Source organism: Anomalospiza imberbis, chromosome 29, assembly GCF_031753505.1.
Source record: "Anomalospiza imberbis isolate Cuckoo-Finch-1a 21T00152 chromosome 29, ASM3175350v1, whole genome shotgun sequence".
NCBI classification, from domain to species: Eukaryota; Metazoa; Chordata; class Aves; order Passeriformes; family Viduidae; genus Anomalospiza; species Anomalospiza imberbis.
In genome coordinates, this window is record NC_089709.1 from 1290116 (window position 1) to 1309656 (window position 19541).

At 38.9% G+C, this 19541-nt stretch overlaps 1 protein-coding gene across 2 annotated transcripts; it reads left to right on the plus strand.

Moving 5' to 3' along the window:
- The first annotated feature begins 162 nt into the window (after nt 1–162).
- On the plus strand, nt 163–19124 carry LOC137463666 (DNA-directed RNA polymerase III subunit RPC3-like). Of its 2 annotated transcripts, XM_068174978.1 has the most exons (10): nt 163–343; nt 2593–2848; nt 5637–5816; nt 8286–8374; nt 11196–11300; nt 12475–12567; nt 15714–15794; nt 16913–16964; nt 18412–18472; nt 18554–19118. In XM_068174978.1, exons 1-10 carry the CDS (start codon nt 197–199, stop codon nt 18873–18875), a joined length of 1386 nt encoding a protein of 461 aa, XP_068031079.1. In that variant the 5' UTR covers nt 163–196; the 3' UTR covers nt 18876–19118. The 2 variants fall into 2 exon arrangements, with proteins under 2 accessions (XP_068031079.1, XP_068031078.1); XM_068174977.1 differs by lacking the exons at nt 163–343; nt 2593–2848 and adding an exon at nt 4574–4721 and having other exon boundaries at nt 18554–19124.
- Nucleotides 19125–19541: the final 417 nt, after the last annotated feature.

Below are 19541 nucleotides of genomic sequence, written 5' to 3' on the forward strand. Positions count from 1 at the left end.
CGGGACACCGGGACACCGGGACACCGGGACGGGGCGGGGATCCCACCCCTGGGAGGGCACGGAGGGGGAAATCCCCCCAGGGGAGCGGCCGATCCTCCCCCTGCAGCGGGGTCAGCCATGTCTCCTCCCTCTCTCTCCCCTCAGCCGTTTCTTTCTCCGTTCCTCCCGTCCCTCGGATTTTCCGGGAGCCGCCGGGATGACCCAGGCGGAGCTGCGGCTCTGCTCCCTCCTGCTGCGGGAGAATTTCGGGGAAATCGTGGAAAAAGTTGGGAATTCTCTGCTCCGGACGGGGCCGCGGCCGCTGCGGCTGCTGGTGGGGGACACGGGGCTGCTCCCGGATCAGGTACGGGACGGGGGAGGGAAAGGGCTTAAATTTGGAAAAAATAATTAAAATAATTGCGCGTTACTCGGAATTAAGAAGAAATGCTTCGAAATTAATATGAATTTTTAAGTCCATAGGAAGTTATTTGAATATAATATGAATTTTAAGTTCACTTGCGATTAATAAGAAATTATTTGAAATTAGTGGAAGTTAATAGGGGTTTAAAAATAATTTGAAATTAATAAGGGTTTGGTCCCATTAAAAGGGACAGGGTTGTTCCCATGAAAAGGCATGGGGTAATTCCCATTATTCCCATGAAAAGGCACAGGGTAATTCCCATTAAAAGGGATGGGGTAATTCCCATTATTCCCATTAAAAGGGATGGGGTAATTCCCATTAAAAGGGAAGGGGCTTTCCCATTATTCCCACTAGAAGGGAATGGTTAATTCCCATGAAAAGGGATGGGATAATTCCCATTATTCCCATGAAAAGGGATGGGGTTCTTCCCTTTATTCCCACTAGAAGGGATGGGGTAATTCCCATTAAAAGGGATGGGGTTATTCCCATTAAAAAGGCACAGGGTAATTCCCATTATTCCCACTAAAAGTGATGGGATAATTCCCATTAAAAGGGATGGGGTAATTCCTAGTAAAAGTTATGGGGTAATTCCCATTATTCCCATTAAAAGGGACAGGGTTGTTCCCATGAAAAGGGATGGGATAAATCCCATTATTCCCATTAAAAGGGATGGGGTTCTTCCCTTTATTCCCACTAGGAGGGATGGGGTAATTCCCATTAAAAGTGATGGGGTTATTCCCATTAAAAGGGATGGGGTAATTCCCATTATTCCCACTCAAAGGCACTGGGTAATTCCCATTATTCCCACTAAAAGTGATGGGATAATTCCCATTAAAAGGGATGGGGTAATTCCTAGTAAAAGTTATGGAGTAATTCCCATTATTCCCATTAAAAGGGACAGGGTTGTTCCCATGAAAAGGGATGGGGTAATTCCCATTAAAAGGGATGGGGTTATTCCTATTAAAAGGGATGGGGTAATTCCCATTATTCCCACTAAAAGTGATAGGATAAATCCCATTAAAAGGGATGGGGTAATTCCTAGTAAAAGTTATGGGGTAATTCCCATTATTCCCATCAAAAGGGATGGGGTAATTCCCATTAAAAGGGAAGGGGCTTTCCCATTATTCCCACTAGAAGGGATGGGGTAATTCCCATTAAAAGTGATGGGGTTATTCCTATTAAAAGGGATGGGGTAATTCCCATTATTCCCACTAAAAGTGATAGGATAAATCCCATTAAAAGGGATGGGGTAATTCCTAGTAAAAGTTATGGGGTAATTCCCATTATTCCCATTAAAAGCACAGGGTAATTCCCATTAAAGGGATGGGATAATTCCCATTATTCCCATTAAAAGCACAGGGTAATTCCCATTAAAGGCATGGGATAATTCCCATTATTCCCATTAAAAGCACAGGGTAATTCCCATTAAAGGGATGGGATAATTCCCATTATTCCCATTAGAAGCACAGGGTAATTCCCATTAAAGGGATGGGATAATTCCCATTATTCCCATTAGAAGGCGCAGAGTAATTCCCATTAAAGGCATGGGATAATACCCATTATTCCCATTAAAAGGCACAGGGTAATTCCCATGAAAAGGGATGGGATAATTCCCATTATTCCCATTAAAGGGACGGGAAAATTCCCATTATTCCCATTAAAGGGATGGGATAATTCCCATTATTCCCATTAAAGAGACGGGATAATTCCCATTATTCCCATCAAAAGGGACAGAGTATTTCCCACTGGAAGGGACCGGTTAATTCCCATTAAAGGGACGGGATAATTCCCATTATTCCCATTAGAAGGCACAGGGTAATTCCCATTAAAAGGGACGGGATAATTCCCATTATTCCCATCAAAAGGGATGGGGTATTTCCCACTAGAAGGGACCGGTTAATTCCCATGAGAAGGGATGGGATAATTCCCATTATTCCCATTAAAGGGACGGGATAATTCCCATTATTCCCGTTAAAGGGACGGGATAATTCCCATTATTCCCATTAAAGGGATGGGATAATTCCCATTATTCCCATTAAAAGGGACGGGATAATTCCCATTATTCCCGCTAAAATCCACGGCGCAATTCCCACATTTCCCGCTAGACCGAACGCTTTATCCCCGCCAGCGGGGCTCTCATTCCCACGCTTGGTTCCCGTGAAAATCTGGGAATTCCCACCCCACCCCCGCAGGTGAAGAAGGCGCTGTGCGTCCTCATCCAGCACGGCCTGGCGCGCCACGAGCCGCAGCCGCGGGGCCCGGTGGAGTACGAGGCGCGGGGCGAGCGCGTCCTGCGCATCCTGCGCTACCCCCGCTACATCTACACGGCCAAGACGCTCTACGGGGACCCCGGCGAGCTGCTGGTGGAGGAGCTGCTGCTCCACGGGCACCTTCCCATGAGCTCGGCCGTGGCCAGGGTGGCGGATCGCCTCACCGAGACCATGGAAGGTGGGAAGGAAGCTCTGAAAAATGGGATTTGGGAGCGGTGGGTGGGATGAGATGTAGGGTGTTCTTTGGGGAGCAGCTGGTGGAGGAACTTCTGGTGGAGGAGCTGCTGCTCCACGGGCACCTCCCCATGAGCTCGGCCGTGGCCAGGGTGGCGGATCGCCTCACCGAGACCATGGAAGGTGGGAAGGAAGCTCCGAAAAATGGGATTTGGGAGCGGTGGGTGGGATGAGATGTAGAGTGTTCTTTGGGGAGCAGCTGGTGGAGGAACTTCTGGTGGAGGAGCTGCTGCTCCACGGGCACCTTCCCATGAGCTCGGCCGTGGCCAGGGTGGCGGATCGCCTCACCGAGACCATGGAAGGTGGGAAGGAAGCTCTGAAAAATGGGATTTGGGAGCGGTGGGTGGGATGAGATGTAGGGTGTTCTTTGGGGAGCAGCTGGTGGAGGAACTTCTGGTGGAGGAGCTGCTGCTCCACGGGCACCTTCCCATGAGCTCGGCCGTGGCCAGGGTGGCGGATCGCCTCACCGAGACCATGGAAGGTGGGAAGGAAGCTCTGAAAAATGGGATTTGGGAGCGGTGGGTGGGATGAGATGTAGGGTGTTCTTTGGGGAGCAGCTGGTGGAGGAACTTCTGCTCCATGGGCACCTTCCCATGAGCTGTGGAGTGGCCAGGGTGGCTGATGGCCTCACCGAGACCATGGAAGGTGGGAAGGAAGCTCAGAAAAATGGAACTTGGGAGCGGTGGGTGGGATCAGAAACACTGTAGGGTGATCTTTGGGGCACCCAGAGGAGCTTTTGGTGGTCCACGGGCACCTCCCCATGAGCTCGGCCGTGGCCAGGGTGGCTGATGGCCTCACCGAGACCATGGAAGGTGGGAAGGAAGCTCCGAAAAATGGGATTTGGGAGCGGTGGGTGGGATGAGATGTAGGGTGTTCTTTGGGGAGCAGCTGGTGGAGGAGCTGCTGCTCCACGGGCACCTTCCCATGAGCTCGGCCGTGGCCAGGGTGGCTGATGGCCTCACCGAGACCATGGAAGGTGGGAAGGAAGCTCAGAAAAATGGGATTTGGGAGCGGTGGGTGGGATCAGAAACACTGTAGGGTGTTCTTTGGGGCACCCAGAGGAGCTTTTGGTGGTCCACGGGCACCTCCCCATGAGCTCGGCCGTGGCCAGGGTGGCGGATCGCCTCACCGAGACCATGGAAGGTGGGAAGGAAGCTCTGAAAAATGGGATTTGGGAGCGGTGGGTGGGATGAGATGTAGAGTGTTCTTTGGGGAGCAGCTGGTGGAGGAACTTCTGCTCCACGGGCACCTCCCCATGAGCTCGGCCGTGGCCAGGGTGGCGGATCGCCTCACCGAGACCATGGAAGGTGGGAAGGAAGCTCCGAAAAATGGGATTTGGGAGCGGTGGGTGGGATCAGAAACACTGTAGGGTGTTCTTTGGGGCACCCAGAGGAGCTTTTGGTGGTCCACGGGCACCTCCCCATGAGCTCGGCCGTGGCCAGGGTGGCGGATCGCCTCACCGAGACCATGGAAGGTGGGAAGGAAGCTCTGAAAAATGGGATTTGGGAGCGGTGGGTGGGATGAGATGTAGGGTGGTCTTTGGGGAGCAGCTGGTGGAGGAGCTGCTGCTCCATGGGCACCTTCCCATGAGCTGTGGAGTGGCCAGGGTGGCTGATGGCCTCACCAGGACCATGGAAGGTGGGAAGGAAGCTCTGAAAAATGGGATTTGGGAGCGGTGGGTGGGATGAGATGTAGAGTGTTCTTTGGGGAGCAGCTGGTGGAGGAACCTCTGGTGGAGGAGCTGCTGCTCCACGGGCACCTCCCCATGAGCTCGGCCGTGGCCAGGGTGGCGGATCGCCTCACCGAGACCATGGAAGGTGGGAAGGAAGCTCTGAAAAATGGGATTTGGGAGCGGTGGGTGGGATCAGAAACACTGTAGGGTGTTCTTTGGGGCACCCAGAGGAGCTTTTGGTGGTCCACGGGCACCTCCCCATGAGCTCGGCCGTGGCCAGGGTGGCGGATCGCCTCACTGAGACCATGGAAGGTGGGAACATGTTTCTCCTCCCTCCACATCCTCAGGCCCATCCAACGTGTCCTTCCTGACCCTCAAGCCCACCCAAGGTGTCTCTCCTGACCCTCAAGCCCACCCAAGGTGTCCTTCCTCATCCTCAAGCCCACCCAAGGTGTTTCTCCTGACCCTCAAGCCCACCCAAGGTGTCTCTCCTGACCCTCAAGCCCACCCAAGGTGTTTCTCCTGACCCTCAAGCCCACCCAAGGTGTTTCTCCTGACCCTCAAGCCCACCCAAGGTGTTTCTCCTGACCCTCAAGCCCACCCAAGGTGTCCTTCCTCATCCTCAAGCCCACCCAAGGTGTCCTTCCTCATCCTCAAGCCCACCCAAGGTGTTCTTCCTCATCCTCAAGCCTACCCAAGGAGTTTCTCCTGACCCTCAAGCCCACCCAAGGTGTTTCTCCTGACCCTCAAGCCCACCCAAGGTGTTTCTCCTGACCCTCAAGCCCACCCAAGGTGTTTCTCCTGACCCTCAAGCCCACCCAAGGTGTTTCTCCTGACCCTCAAGCCCACCCAAGGTGTCCTTCCTCATCCTCAAGCCCACCCAAGGTGTCCTTCCTCATCCTCAAGCCCACCCAAGGTGTTCTTCCTCATCCTCAAGCCCACCCAAGGTGTTCTTCCTCATCCTCAAGCCCACCCAAGGTGTTTCTCCTGACCCTCAAGCCCACCCAAGGTGTTTCTCCTGACCCTCAAGCCCACCCAAGGTGTTTCTCCTCCCTCCTAGACGGGAAATCCATGGATTACGGCGAGGTCTCGGCCACCTTCGCGCGCCTGGCCGACACCCACTTCATCCAGCGGTGCCCCGCGCCCCCCGAGGTGCCCCACGATGCCAAGGTGCCACCGGCCCCCGCCCTGGCCGCCGGTGACAAGGACAGGTTCGTGGTGCCGCGCCTCGGCCTCGTCGGTGAGACCCCCCGAGCTTGGGGTTTTTTAACGTCAATTTAATTTTTTAAAATAAATATAAATTTTTTTATAAACATAAATATAAATATTTTTTAAAATAAACATAAATTTCAATTAAATATTAGGGCTAACTTAATTAATTAATTAATTAATTAAAATGTGTAAAAATGTAAAATATTAAAATTTCCTAATAAAAGTCTTAATTTTTTAAAAATTAAAAATTAAAATTTAAAATTATTGATTTTTTAAAGATTTATTTTTAAACTTTAAAATTGATTTTTAAACATATATACTTTTATATATAATTTATGTATCATTTACATATTATTTACATGCCATTTATGTGTTATAGATAATTATTGCATAAATTTATATAATTTATGTACAATTATATATCTATATATTTTTATATCATTTATATATTACTTATATATCAATTATGCATTATTTATATAGTGTTTACATATAATTGTATATCAATTATGCATAATTTTATATATTCATATATAATTTGTATATAATTTATGTATTTGTATATAATTTTTATATGTTGATAAAATTTATATATAGTTTAGATATAATTTGTTTGTAATTTTAATATAACTTTAGTATAATTTGTATATAATTTATACATAAGTTATATATAATTTTTATGTATGTTATATACTTTTATGTGTAATTTCTATATAATTTAAATATATTTTTTATGTTTTTTATGTATAATTTAAATATAATTTAAAGATATTTTCTATAATTTTAATTGTAATTTCTATATAATTTGAAAACATTTTAATATAACTTTATGCTTAATTTCTACATAATTTAAATATATTTTCTATAATTTTATGTGTAGTTTCTATATAATTTAAATATATTTTTTATGTTTTTTATGTATAATTTAAATATAATTTAAAGATATTTTCTATAATTTTAATTGTAATTTCTATATCATTTGAAAACATTTTAATATAACTTTATGGATAATTTCTACATGATTTAGACATATTTTCTATAATTTTATGGGTAGTTTCTATATAATTTAAATATATTTTTATATTATTTTTATGTATATTTTAAATATAATTTAAACATATTTTCTATAATTTTAATTGTAATTTCTATATCATTTGAAAAAATTTTAATATAACTCTGGATAATTTCTACATGATTTAGACATATTTTCTATAATTTTATGGGTAGTTTCTATATAATTTAAATATATTTTTATATTATTTTTATGTATAATTTAAATATAATTTAAACATATTTTCTATAGATTTATGTGTAGTTTCTATATAATTGAAATATGTTTTTATATTATTTATAGGTATAATTTAAATATAATTTAAAGATATTTTCTATAATTTTAGGTGTAATTTAAATCTAAATTAAATATATTTTCTATAATTTTATGTGTAGTTTCTATATAATTTAAATATATTTTTATATTATTTTTAAGTATATTTTAAATCTAAGTTAAATATATTTTCTATAATTTTATGTGTAATTTCTATATAATTTAAAGATATTTTATATTATTTTTATGTATAATTTAAATATAATTTAAAGATATTTTCTATAATTTTATGTGTAATTTAAATCTAAATTAAATATATTTTCTATAATTTTATCTGTAATTTAAATCTAAATTAAATATATTTTCTATAATTTTATGTGTAGTTTCTAGATAATTTAAATATATTTTTATATTATTTTTAAGTATAATTTAAATCTAAATTAAATATATTTTCTATAATTTTATCTGTAACTTAAATCTAAATTAAATACATTATCTATAATTCTAATTGCAATTTCTACATAATTTAAATATATTTTTATATTATTTTTAAGTATATTTTAAATCTAAATTAAATATATTTTCTATAATTTTATGTGTAATTTAAATCTAAATTAAATATATTTTCTATAATTTTATGTGTAGTTTCTAGATAATTTAAATATATTTTTATATTATTTTTAAGTATATTTTAAATCTAAATTAAATATATTTTCTATAATTTTATGTGTAATTTCTATATAATTTAAAGATATTTTATATTATTTTTATGTATAATTTAAATATAATTTAAAGATATTTTCTATAATTTTATGTGTAATTTAAATCTAAATTAAATATATTTTCTATAATTTTATCTGTAATTTAAATCTAAATTAAATATATTTTCTATAATTTTATGTGTAGTTTCTAGATAATTTAAATATATTTTTATATTATTTTTAAGTATATTTTAAATATAAATTAAATATATTTTCTATAATTTTATCTGTAATTTAAATATAAATTAAATATATTTTCTATAATTTTATATGTAATCTCTACATAATTTAAATATATTTTTCTATAACTTCTTGTATCACTTCAACCCAACTGCAGTATAACTTTTCCTGTCATTTATATGCCATTTTCACATAATTGATATATCATTTCTCTCTACTTTTTGCGTTGCAGGCAAAGGGAAGAGGAGACACTCGTGTGAGGAGGAAGAGGAGGCAGAGCACAAAGCCAAGAGGCCGAAGCAGGAGGGAGGAAGCTCCGAGGTGCTGGGGAGGGCGGGATCCAGATTCCCAAAATTCCCGGGGCAAACTTTGCCTCCTCTTTTTCCTCATTTTTCCTGCCTCTTTTTCCTCATTTTCCTGCCTCTTTTTCCTCATTTTTCTGGTTTTTTCCTCATTTTTCTGGCATTTTCCCTCATTTTTCTGGTTTTTTTCCTCATTTTTCCTTTCTCTTTTTCCTCATTTTCATGGCTTTTTCCTCATTTTCCTTTCCCTTTTTCCTCATTTTTCCTTTCTCTTTTTCCTCATTTTTCCTGCCTCTTTTTCCTCATTTTTGTGGCTCTTTTCCTCATTTTTCTGTTTTTTTCCTCATTTTTTCCTTTCTCTTTTCCCTCATTTTTCCTGGCTCCTTTTCCTCATTTTCCTGGCTCCTTTTCCTCATTTTTCCTTTCTCTTTTTCCTCATTTTTCTGGTTTTTTTCCTCATTTTCCTGCCTCTTTTTCCTCATTTTTCCTTTCTCTTTTTCCTCATTTTTCTGGCATTTTCCCTCATTTTTCTGTTTTTTTCCTCATTTTTCCTTTCTCTTTTTCCTCATTTTCATGGCTTTTTCCTCATTTTTCCTGCCTCTTTTCCCTCATTTTTCTGTTTTTTTCCCTCATTTTTCCTGGCTCTTTTTCCTCATTTTTCTGGTTTTTTCCCTCATTTTTCCTGCCTCTTTTTCCTCATTTTCCTTTCTCTTTTTCCTCATTTTTCTGGTTTTTTCCCTCATTTTCCTCATTTTTCCTGGCTCTTTTTCCTCATTTTTCCTTTCTCTTTTTCCTCATTTTTCTGTTTTTTTCCTCATTTTTCCTTTCTCTTTTTCCTCATTTTCATGGCTTTTTCCTCATTTTTCCTGGCTCTTTTTCCTCATTTTTCCTTTCTCTTTTTCCTCATTGTTCTGGCATTTTCCCTCATTTTTCTGTTTTTTTCCTCATTTTTTCTGGCATTTTCCCTCATTTTTCTGTTTTTTTCCTCATTTTTCCTGGCTTTTTTCCCTCATTTTTCTGGTTTTTTTCCTCATTTTTCTGGTTTTTTCCTCATTTTTCTGGCATTTTCCCTCATTTTTCTGTTTTTTTCCTCATTTTTCTGGTTTTTTTCCTCATTTTTCTGTTTTTTTTCCTCATTTTTCCTTTCTCTTTTTCCTCATTTTCCTGCCTCTTTTTCCTCATTTTTCTGGTTTTTTCCTTATTTTTCCTTTCTCCTTTTCCTCATTTTTCTGGTTTTTTTCCTAATTTTTCCTGGCTTTTTTCCCTCATTTTTCTGGTTTTTTCCTCATTTTCCTTTCTCTTTTTCCTCATTTTTCTGTTTTTTTCCTTCATTTTTCCTGGCTCTTTTCCCTCATTTTTCTGGTTTTTCCTCATTTTTCCTGGCTCTTTTTCCTCATTTTCCTGCCTCTTTTTCCTCATTTTCCTTTCTCTTTTTCCTCATTTTTCTGGCATTTTCCCTCATTTTTCTGTTTTTTTCCTCATTTTTCCTTTCTCTTTTTCCTCATTTTTCTGGTTTTTTTCCTCATTTTCCTGCCTCTTTTTCCTCATTTTTCCTTTCTCTTTTTCCTCATTTTTCTGGCATTTTCCCTCATTTTTCTGTTTTTTTCCTCATTTTTCCTGGCTTTTTTCCCTCATTTTTCTGGTTTTTTTCCTCATTTTTCCTGGCTTTTTCCCCTCATTTTTCTGGTTTTTTTCCTCATTTTTCTGTTTTTTTTCCTCATTTTTCCTTTCTCTTTTTCCTCATTTTTCCTTTCTCTTTTTCCTAATTTTTCTCGTTTTTTCCTCATTTTTCCTTTCTCTTTTTCCTCATTTTTCTGGTTTTTTCCTCATTTTTCCTTTCTCTTTTTCCTCATTTTTCTGGCATTTTCCCTCATTTTTCTGTTTTTTTCCTCATTTTTCCTTTCTCTTTTTCCTCATTTTCCTGCCTCTTTTTCCTCATTTTTCTGGTTTTTTTGCTCATTTTTCCTTTCTCTTTTTCCTCATTTTTCTGTTTTTTTCCTCATTTTCCTTTCTCTTTTTCCTCATTTTTCCTGCCTCTTTTTCCACATTTTTCCTTTCTCTTTTTCCTCATTTTTCTGTTTTTTTCCTCATTTTCCTGGCTCTTTTTCCTCACTTTTCTGGCTATTTTTCCTCATTTTTCCTTTCTCCTTTTCCTCATTTTTCTGTTTTTTTCCTCATTTTTCCTTTCTCCTTTTCCTCATTTTTCTGTTTTTTTCCTCATTTTTCCTTTCTCCTTTTCCTCATTTTTCTGTTTTTTTCCTCATTTTTCCTGCCTCTTTTTCCTCATTTTTCTTGTTTTTTCCTCATTTTTCCTTTCTCTTTTTCCTCATTTTTCCTGGCTCTTTTTCCTCATTTTTCCTTTCTCCTTTTCCTCATTTTTCTGGTTATTTCCTAATTTTTCCTGGCTTTTTTCCCTCATTTTTCTGGTTTTTTCCTCATTTTTCCTTTCTCTTTTTCCTCATTTTCCTTTCTCCTTTTCCTCATTTTTCTGTTTTTTTCCTCATTTTTCGTGGCTTTTTTCCCCTAATTTTCCCGGCACTTTTCCCTCTTTTCTTGTGGCTTTTTTCCCTCATTTTTCCTTTCTCTTTTTCTTCATTTTTTTGGCTTTTCCCTCATTTCTTGAGGCTCTCTTACCTCGTTTTCCTCGCTCCCATTCCTCACTTTCACTGTTGCGGTTCCTTAACTCCCTCCCCCATTTCCCTCTCTTTTCCTCCCCCTTTTCCTTTCTTTTCCTCCCCATTTTCCTTTCTTTTCCTGCCCATTTCCCTTTCTTTTCCTGCCCATTTCCCTCTCTTTTCCTGCCCATTTCCCCTCATTTTTTGTCCTTTTTTTCCCCCCAGCCTCCTCCGGACGATGGCATTTACTGGCAGGTGAACCTGGAGCGTTTCCACCAGCACTTCCGAGACCAAGCCCTGGTCAGCGCCGTGGCCAGCAGGATGGACCAGGTGTGTGCTCCCCCCTAATTCCCGATTTTCCTCTCTAATTCCTGATTTTCCTCTCTAATTCCTGATTTTCCTCTCTAATTGCTGCTTTTCCACCCTCTTATCCTGCTTTTCCCACTGTAATTCCTGATTTTCCCTCTCTAATTCCTGCTTTTCCCACTCTAATTCTTGCTTTTCCCACTCTAATTCCTGCTTTCCCTCTGTAATTCCTGATTTTCCCTCTCTAATTGCTGCTTTTCCCACTCTAATTCTTGCTTTTCCCACTCTAATGCTGCTTTTCCCACTGTAATTCCTGCTTTTCCCACTGTAATTCCTGCTTTTCCCACTCTAATTCCCGCTTTTCCCACTCTAATTCCTGCTTTCCCTCTATAATTCCTGATTTTCCCTCTCTAATTCCTGCTTTTCCCTCTCTAATTCCTGCTTTTCCCTCTCTAATTCCTGTTTTTCCCTCTCTAATTCCTGCTTTTCCCACCTAATTCCTGCTTTTCCTTCTCTGATTCCTGCTTTTCCTCTCTGATTCCTGATTTTCCTTCTCTGATTCCTGCTTTCCCTCTGTAATTCCTGCTTTTCCCATCCTATGTCCTGCTTTTCCCACTGTAATTCCTGATTTTCTCTCTGTAATTCCTGCTTTTCCCACCCTAATTCCTGCTTTCCCTCTCTAATTCCTGCCCTTCCCTAATTCCTGCCTTTTCCCTCTCTAATTCCTGCTTTTCCCACTCTAATTCCTGCTTTCCCTCTGTAATTCCTGCTTTTCCCTCTCTAATTCCTGTTTTCCCCTCTGTAATTCCTGCTTTCCCCACCCTAATTCCTGCTTTCCCTCTGTAATTCCTGCTTTTCCCATCCTATGTCCTGCTTTTCCCACTGTAATTCCTGATTTTCTCTCTGTAATTCCTGCTTTCCCCACCCTAATTCCTGCTTTCCCTCTCTAATTCCTGCCTTTCCGTAATTCCTGCTTTTCCCTCTGTAATTCCTGCTTTTCCCACCCTAATTCCTGCGTTTCCCTCTCTAATTCCTGCTCTTCCCACCCTAATTCCTGCTCTTCCCACCCTAATTCCTGCTCTTCCCACCCTAATTCCTGCTTTTCCCACTCTAATTCCTGCTCTTCCCACCCTAATTCCTGCTCTTCCCACCCTAATTCCTGCTTTTCCCACCCTAATTCCTGCTTTTCCCAGCACAGACCAGCAGTGAGGTGGTGCGGACGATGCTGCGCATGAGCGAGGTGACCACGGCCTCGGGTGCCTCCCACACTCAGCCCCTCTCCTCCAACGAGGTGGGTCTTTGGAAACCCTACATTCCCCAAAAGAACCTGAAAAATACCCCAAAAACATCCCCAAAACCATCCCCAAAAACACCTCAAAACCATCCCAGAAACCACCCCAGAAATACCCCAAAATAACCCCAAATCCATCCCCAAAAATACCCCAAAAACATCCCCAAAACCACCCTAAAAACATCCCAGAAACTACCCCAGAAATACCCCAAAATAACCCCAAATCCATCCCCAAAAATACCCCAAAACCATCCCCAAAACCACCCTAAAAACATCCCAGAAACTACCCCAGAAATACCCCAAAATAACCCCAAATCCATCCCCAAAAATACCCCAAAACCACCTCAAAACCATCCCAGAAACCACCCCAGAAATACCCCAAAATAACCCCAAATCCATCCCCAAAAATACCCCAAAAACATCCCCAAAACCATCCCCAAAACCAACCCAAAAACATCCCAGAAACCACCCCAGAAATACCCCAAAATAACCCCAAATCCATCCCCAAAAATACCCCAAAAACATCCCCAAAACCATCCCCAAAACCAACCCAAAAACATCCCAGAAACTACCCCAGAAATACCCCAAAATAACCCCAAATCCATCCCCAAAAATACCCCAAAAACCACCCTAAAAACATCCCAGAACTAATATATTATATATTATGTTATGTTATATTATATTGTATCTTGTTATATATTATGTTATGTTATATGACATTATATTACACTATATTACATGAAATATAATATAATATAATATAATATAATATAATATAATATAATATAATATAGTATTATTAATATAATATAATATAATAAATATAATGTAATGTAATTAATATAATATAATATATTATAATATAATTAATATAACGTAATGTAACATAATATAACATAACGCAATATAATGTAACATAATATAATAAAATATAATATGATATAATAAAATATAATATGATATGATATAATGTGATATAATATAAATATATTGTAATATAATATTGCATTATATATTATATTACATATAATATTACATTACATTATTTATTATATATGTAATACAATATTACATTACATTATATATTATATGCATATAATATAATATTAAATTACATTATGTATTATTGTATATGTAATATAATATTACGTTACATTATATATTATATACATATAATATAATATTAAACTACGTTATATATTAATGCATATGTAATATAATGTTTCATTTCATTATATATTATCTTATATTACATATAATATCACATTACATTATTATCATATATGTAATACAGTATTGCATTATATATTATGTACATATATTATAATATTAAATTACATTATATATTATTGTGTATGTCATATAATATTATGTTACATTATATATTATCTTATATTATATATTACATATTACATTACATTATATATCCTATTATGTATAATATAATATTACATTGCATTATGTATTACTGTATATGTTATATAATATTATGTTACATTATATATTATATACATATAATATTAAATTACTTTATATATTAATGTATGTGTCATAATATTACATTACGTTATATTTTATCTTATATATAATATTACATCACATTATATATTATCATATATGTAATACAATATTGCATTACATTATATATTATATACATTTGATATTGTTACATTATATATTATATGTAATATAATATTACGTTACATTATATATTATCTTATATTACATATTACATTACATTTTATATTATCATATATGTAATGCAATATTACATTACATTATGTATTATATTACGTGTAATATAATATTACATTACATTATGTATTATCTTACATTACACTACATTATATATTATATTTCATCCAATATAATATGACATTACATTATATATTATTGTATATGTCATATAATATTACATTACATTATATATTATATTATATTTTATTGTACATTCCCCATTTTTCCTGCCGTTTTTCCCATTTTTCCTGCCTTTTTTCCCCATTTCCCCGCCATTTTTCCCATTTTCCTGCCTTTTTTCCCATTTTTCCCGCCATTTTTCCCATTTTCCTGCCTTTTCCCCCATTTTCCCCGCCATTTTTCCCATTTTTCCTGCCATTTTTCCCATTTTCCTGCCTTTTTCCCCATTTTTCCTGCCTTTTTTCCCATTTTCCTGCCTTTTTCCCCATTTTTCCTGCCTTTTTCCCCATTTCCCCGCCATTTTCCCCATTTTCCTGCCTTTTTCCCCATTTCCCCGCCATTTTTCCCATTTTCCTGCCTTTTTCCCCATTTTTCCTGCCGTTTTTCCCCATTTCCCCGCCATTTTTCCCATTTTCCTGCCTTTTTTCCCATTTTCCTGCCTTTTTCCCCATTTCCCTGCCGTTTTTCCCCATTTCCCCGCCATTTTTCCATTTTCCTGCCTTTTTCCCCATTTTTCCTGCCTTTTTCCCCATTTTCCTGCCGTTTTTCCCATTTTCCTGCCTTTTTCCCCATTTTTCCTGCCTTTTTCCCCATTTTTCCTGCCTTTTTTCCCATTTTCCTGCCTTTTTCCCCATTTTCCCCGCCATTTTTCCCATTTTTCCTGCCCTTTTTCCCATTTCCCCGCCATTTTTCCCATTTTCCTGCCTTTTTTCCCATTTTTCCTGCCTTTTTCCCCATTTTCCCCGCCATTTTTCCCATTTTCCTGCCTTTTCCCCATTTTCCTGCCGTTTTTTCCCATTTTCCTGCCTTTTTTCCCATTTTTCCTGCTGTTTTTCCCATTTTCCTGCCTTTTTCCCCCATTTCCCTGCCATTTTTCCCATTTTCCTGCCTTTTTCCCCCATTTCCCTGCCATTTTTCCCATTTTCCTGCCTTTTTCCCCATTTCCCCGCCATTTTTCCCATTTTCCTGCCGTTTTTCCCCATTTCCCCGCCATTTTCCCCATTTTCCTGCCTTTTTTCCCATTTTCCTGCCGTTTTTTCCCCATTTCCCCGCCGTTTTTTCCCATTTTTCCTGCCGTTTTTCCCATTTTCCTGCCTTTTTTCCCCATTTCCCCGCCATTTTTCCCATTTTCCTGCCTTTTTTCCCCATTTCCCCGCCATTTTTCCCATTTTTCCTGCCTTTTCCCCCATTTTTCCTGCCGTTTTTCCCATTTTTCTGCTGTTTTGCAGATTTTCAGGTCTCTCCCAGCCGGGTACAACATCAGCAAGGCCGTGCTGGATCAGTACCTGGCGCTGCTGGCCGATGACCCGGTGAGGATTTTTAATATTTGCCATAATTCATTATTATTTTATTACGTTATAATACCTAATAATATATTCATATAATATAGAGTAATATAAAGTAATGTAATACAATATGATATAATAAGGTATAATATTATAATAGTTTTTATATTATATTATATTTATTAGATTAGATTAGATTAATTATATTATATTATATTATAATTATATATTATATTACATTATATTATATTATATTATATTATATTATATTATATTACATGATATTACATGATATTATTATATTATATTATATTATATTATATTATATTATATTATATTATATTAATTATATTAAAATTATATTATATTATATTATATTATATTATATTATATTATATTATAATTATATTATATTATATTATATTTATTATATTATTATATTACTTTACATTATATTATATTGCTTTACATTATATTGTATTATATTCTAATATTTCACTATATTATATTTCATTATATTTCATTGTATTATATTAATTATATTATATTACATTGTAATATTTTACAATATTATATTATATTATATTACATTATATAACATTATATTCATTACATTACATTACATTTATTATATTATATTATATTATATTACATTATATTACATTATTATATCATATTATATTGTAAAATTACATTATATTATATTATATTATATTATATTACATTATATTGCATTATATTCATTACATTACATTACATTATGTTTATTATATTATATTATATTATATTACATTAAATTATATTGTATTATATTGTAATATTTCATTATATTATATTATATCATATTATATTATAATTATATTGTGATATTTCACTATATATATAATATTTCACCATATTATATCATAGTTACTAAAAATGCCAATATTATTTTAAAAATACTATATATATATAAATATATTTTTATAATATATATTTTACATATTACAACTATATAATATATCCTACTTATATATAATTTTATCTAAAATATTCTATTATATAGAATATAAAATTTATTCCATTCTATAGCATAAAATATTTCTTTCTCTTCTCTTCTTGAATTGAATTTTAAATAGAAATTCACATTTTTCTCCCTGCAGCTGGAGTTCGTGGGGAAGTCGGGGGACAGCGGAGGGGGCACCTACACTGTCAGTATCCTTGGGGGGATTTTGGGAGATTTTGGGGGATTTTGGGAGATTTTGGGAGATTTTGGGGGTTTTGGGCAGATTTGGAAGGATTTGGGGGATTTTTGGGTGCTCTTCTGGCGATTTTTTTGGTGATTTTGGGTAATTTTAGGGGGATTTTTTGGTGACTTTGGGGTGATTTTAGGAGGATTTTTGGGTGAATTTGAGGGATTTTGGGGTTTTTTTTGTGATTTTAGGGGATTTGGGGGATTTTGAGGTGATTTTTGAGCAGATTTGGGGTGGTTTGGAGGATGTTTCGGTGATTTTCAGGGGATTTTTGGGTGATTTTAGGGGGAATTTTGGGGTGAGTTTCAGGGGATTTTTTGGTGATTTTGGGGGGATTTTGGGTGATTTTAGGGGGAATTTGAGGGGAATTTTTTGGGTGCTTTTCAGGGGATTTTTGGGCAGATCTGTGGTGATTTGGTGGATTTCTTGGGTGATTCTCATGGGATTTTTTGGTGACTTTGGGAAATTTTGGAGGATTTTTTGGTGATTTTGCGATGACTTTGGGGATTTTTGGGTGATTTTGGGCAGATTTGGGGGAATTCTGTGGATTTCTGGGTGATTTTCAGGGGATTTTTGGGCGGATCTGTGGTGATTTGGAGGATTTTTGGGTGATGTTCATGGGATTTTTTGGTGACTTTGGGGGATTTTGCGATGACTTTGGGGGATTTTTGGGTGATTTTGGGCAGATTTGGGGGAATTTGAGGGGAATTTTTTGGGTGCTTTTCAGGGGATTTTTGGGCAGATCTGTGGTGATTTGGAGGATATTTGGGTGATTTTCATGGGATTTTTTGGTGACTTTGGGAGATTTTGGAGGATTTTTTGGTGATTTTGCGATGACTTTGGGCGATTTTTGGGTGATTCTGGGCAGATTTGGGGGTATTCTGTGGATTTCTGGGTGATTTTCATGGGATTTTTGGGCAGATCTGGTGATTTGGAGGATTTTTGGGTGATGTTCATGGGATTTTTTGGTGACTTTGGGGGATTTTGCGATGACTTTGGGGGATTTTTGGGTGATTTTGGGCAGATTTGGGGGAATTTGAGGGGAATTTTTTGGGTGATTTTCATGGGATTTTTGGGCAGATCTGTGGTGATTTGGAGGATATTTGGGTGATTTTCATGGGATTTTTTGGTGACTTTGGGAGATTTTGGAGGATTTTTTTGGTGATTTTGCGATGACTTTGGGGGATTTTTGGGTGATTTTGGGCAGATTTGGGGGAATTCTGTGGATTTCTGGGTGATTTTCAGGGGATTTTTGGGCAGATTTGGGGTGACTTTGGGGGATATTTTGTGGGGAATTTGGGGGGATTTAGGGGGAATTTTGGGGTAGGGCTTTTCAGCAAATTTGAGGCGACTTTTGGGGGAATTTGGGGGGATTTTTGCGAAATTCTCCTTGACCTCGGCCCCTGCAGACCTGCACAAGGCCCTGGTGTCCCTGGCCACAGCCACGCTGGAGTCCATCGTGGAGGAGAGGTGACCTGGGGCACCTGGAGCCCCCTGGGCTTCCCCCAACCCCTCCCCACGTCCCTCCCTCATCCCGCTCCCCCTGCCCAGGTTTGGCTCCCGCTGCGCCAGGATTTTCCGGCTGCTGCTGCGCAAGAAGCACCTGGAGCAGAAGCAGGTGGAGGACTTCGCCATGATCCCGGCCAAGGAGGCCAAGGACATGCTCTACAGGATGCTCTCCGAGAACCTGGTGGCCCTGCAGGTGAGGGGTGCCAGGCATTGCCCAGGTGTGACAGGACAGGTGATGGGCACTGCTGGGCACTTCCAGGTGATCCCAGCTGGAATTTGGGCATGGGGATCACAGGTTCCTCCTTGGAGAAGGAGACACGTCCATTTGGTTCCCACCATCCCTCTGCCCTTCCACAGGAGATGATTCCCAGCTCTGGGATCCCAGAGATTGCCCAGGTGTGACAGGACAGGTGATGGGCACTGCTGGGCACTTCCAGGTGATCCCAGCTGGAATTTGGGCACAGGGATCACAGGTTCCTCCTTGGAGAAGGAGACACGTCCATTTGGTTCCCACCATCCCTCTGCCCTTCCCCAGGAGATGATTCCCAGGAGATTCCCAGCTCTGGGATCCCAGAGATTGCCCAGGTGTGACAGGACAGGTGATGGGCACTGCTGGGCACTTCCAGGTGATCCCAGCTGGAATTCGGGCATAGGGATCACAGGTTCCTCCTTGGAGAAGGGGACACGTCCATTTGGTTCCCACCATCCCTCTGCCCTTCCCCAGGAGATGATTCCCAGGAGATTCCCAGCTCTGGGATCCCAGAGATTGCCCAGGTGTGACAGCTGGCCAGGTGATGGGCACTGCTGGGCACTTCCAGGTGATCCCAGCTGGAATTCGGGCATAGGGATCACAGGTTCCTCCTTGGAGAAGGAGATAATTCCATTTGGTTCCCACCATCCCTCTGCCCTTCCACAGGAGATGATTCCCAGGAGATTCCCAGCTCTGGGATCCCAGAGATTGCCCAGGTGTGACAGCTGGCCAGGTGATGGGCACTGCTGGGCACTTCCAGGTGATCCCAGCTGGAATTTG

What these genes read in the sequence shown, in the direction of transcription:
- LOC137463666 (XM_068174978.1), top strand. Translation starts at nt 197, where the DNA reads ATGACCCAGGCGGAGCTGCGGCTCTGCTCCCTCCTGCTGCGGGAGAAT. An exon ending in CGGGGCTGCTCCCGGATCAG is followed by an intron (nt 344 to 2,592) that starts GTACGGGACGGG and finishes CCACCCCCGCAG; the next exon opens with GTGAAGAAGGCGCTGTGCGT. An exon ending in CCTCACCGAGACCATGGAAG is followed by an intron (nt 2,849 to 5,636) that starts GTGGGAAGGAAG and finishes CCTCCCTCCTAG; the next exon opens with ACGGGAAATCCATGGATTAC.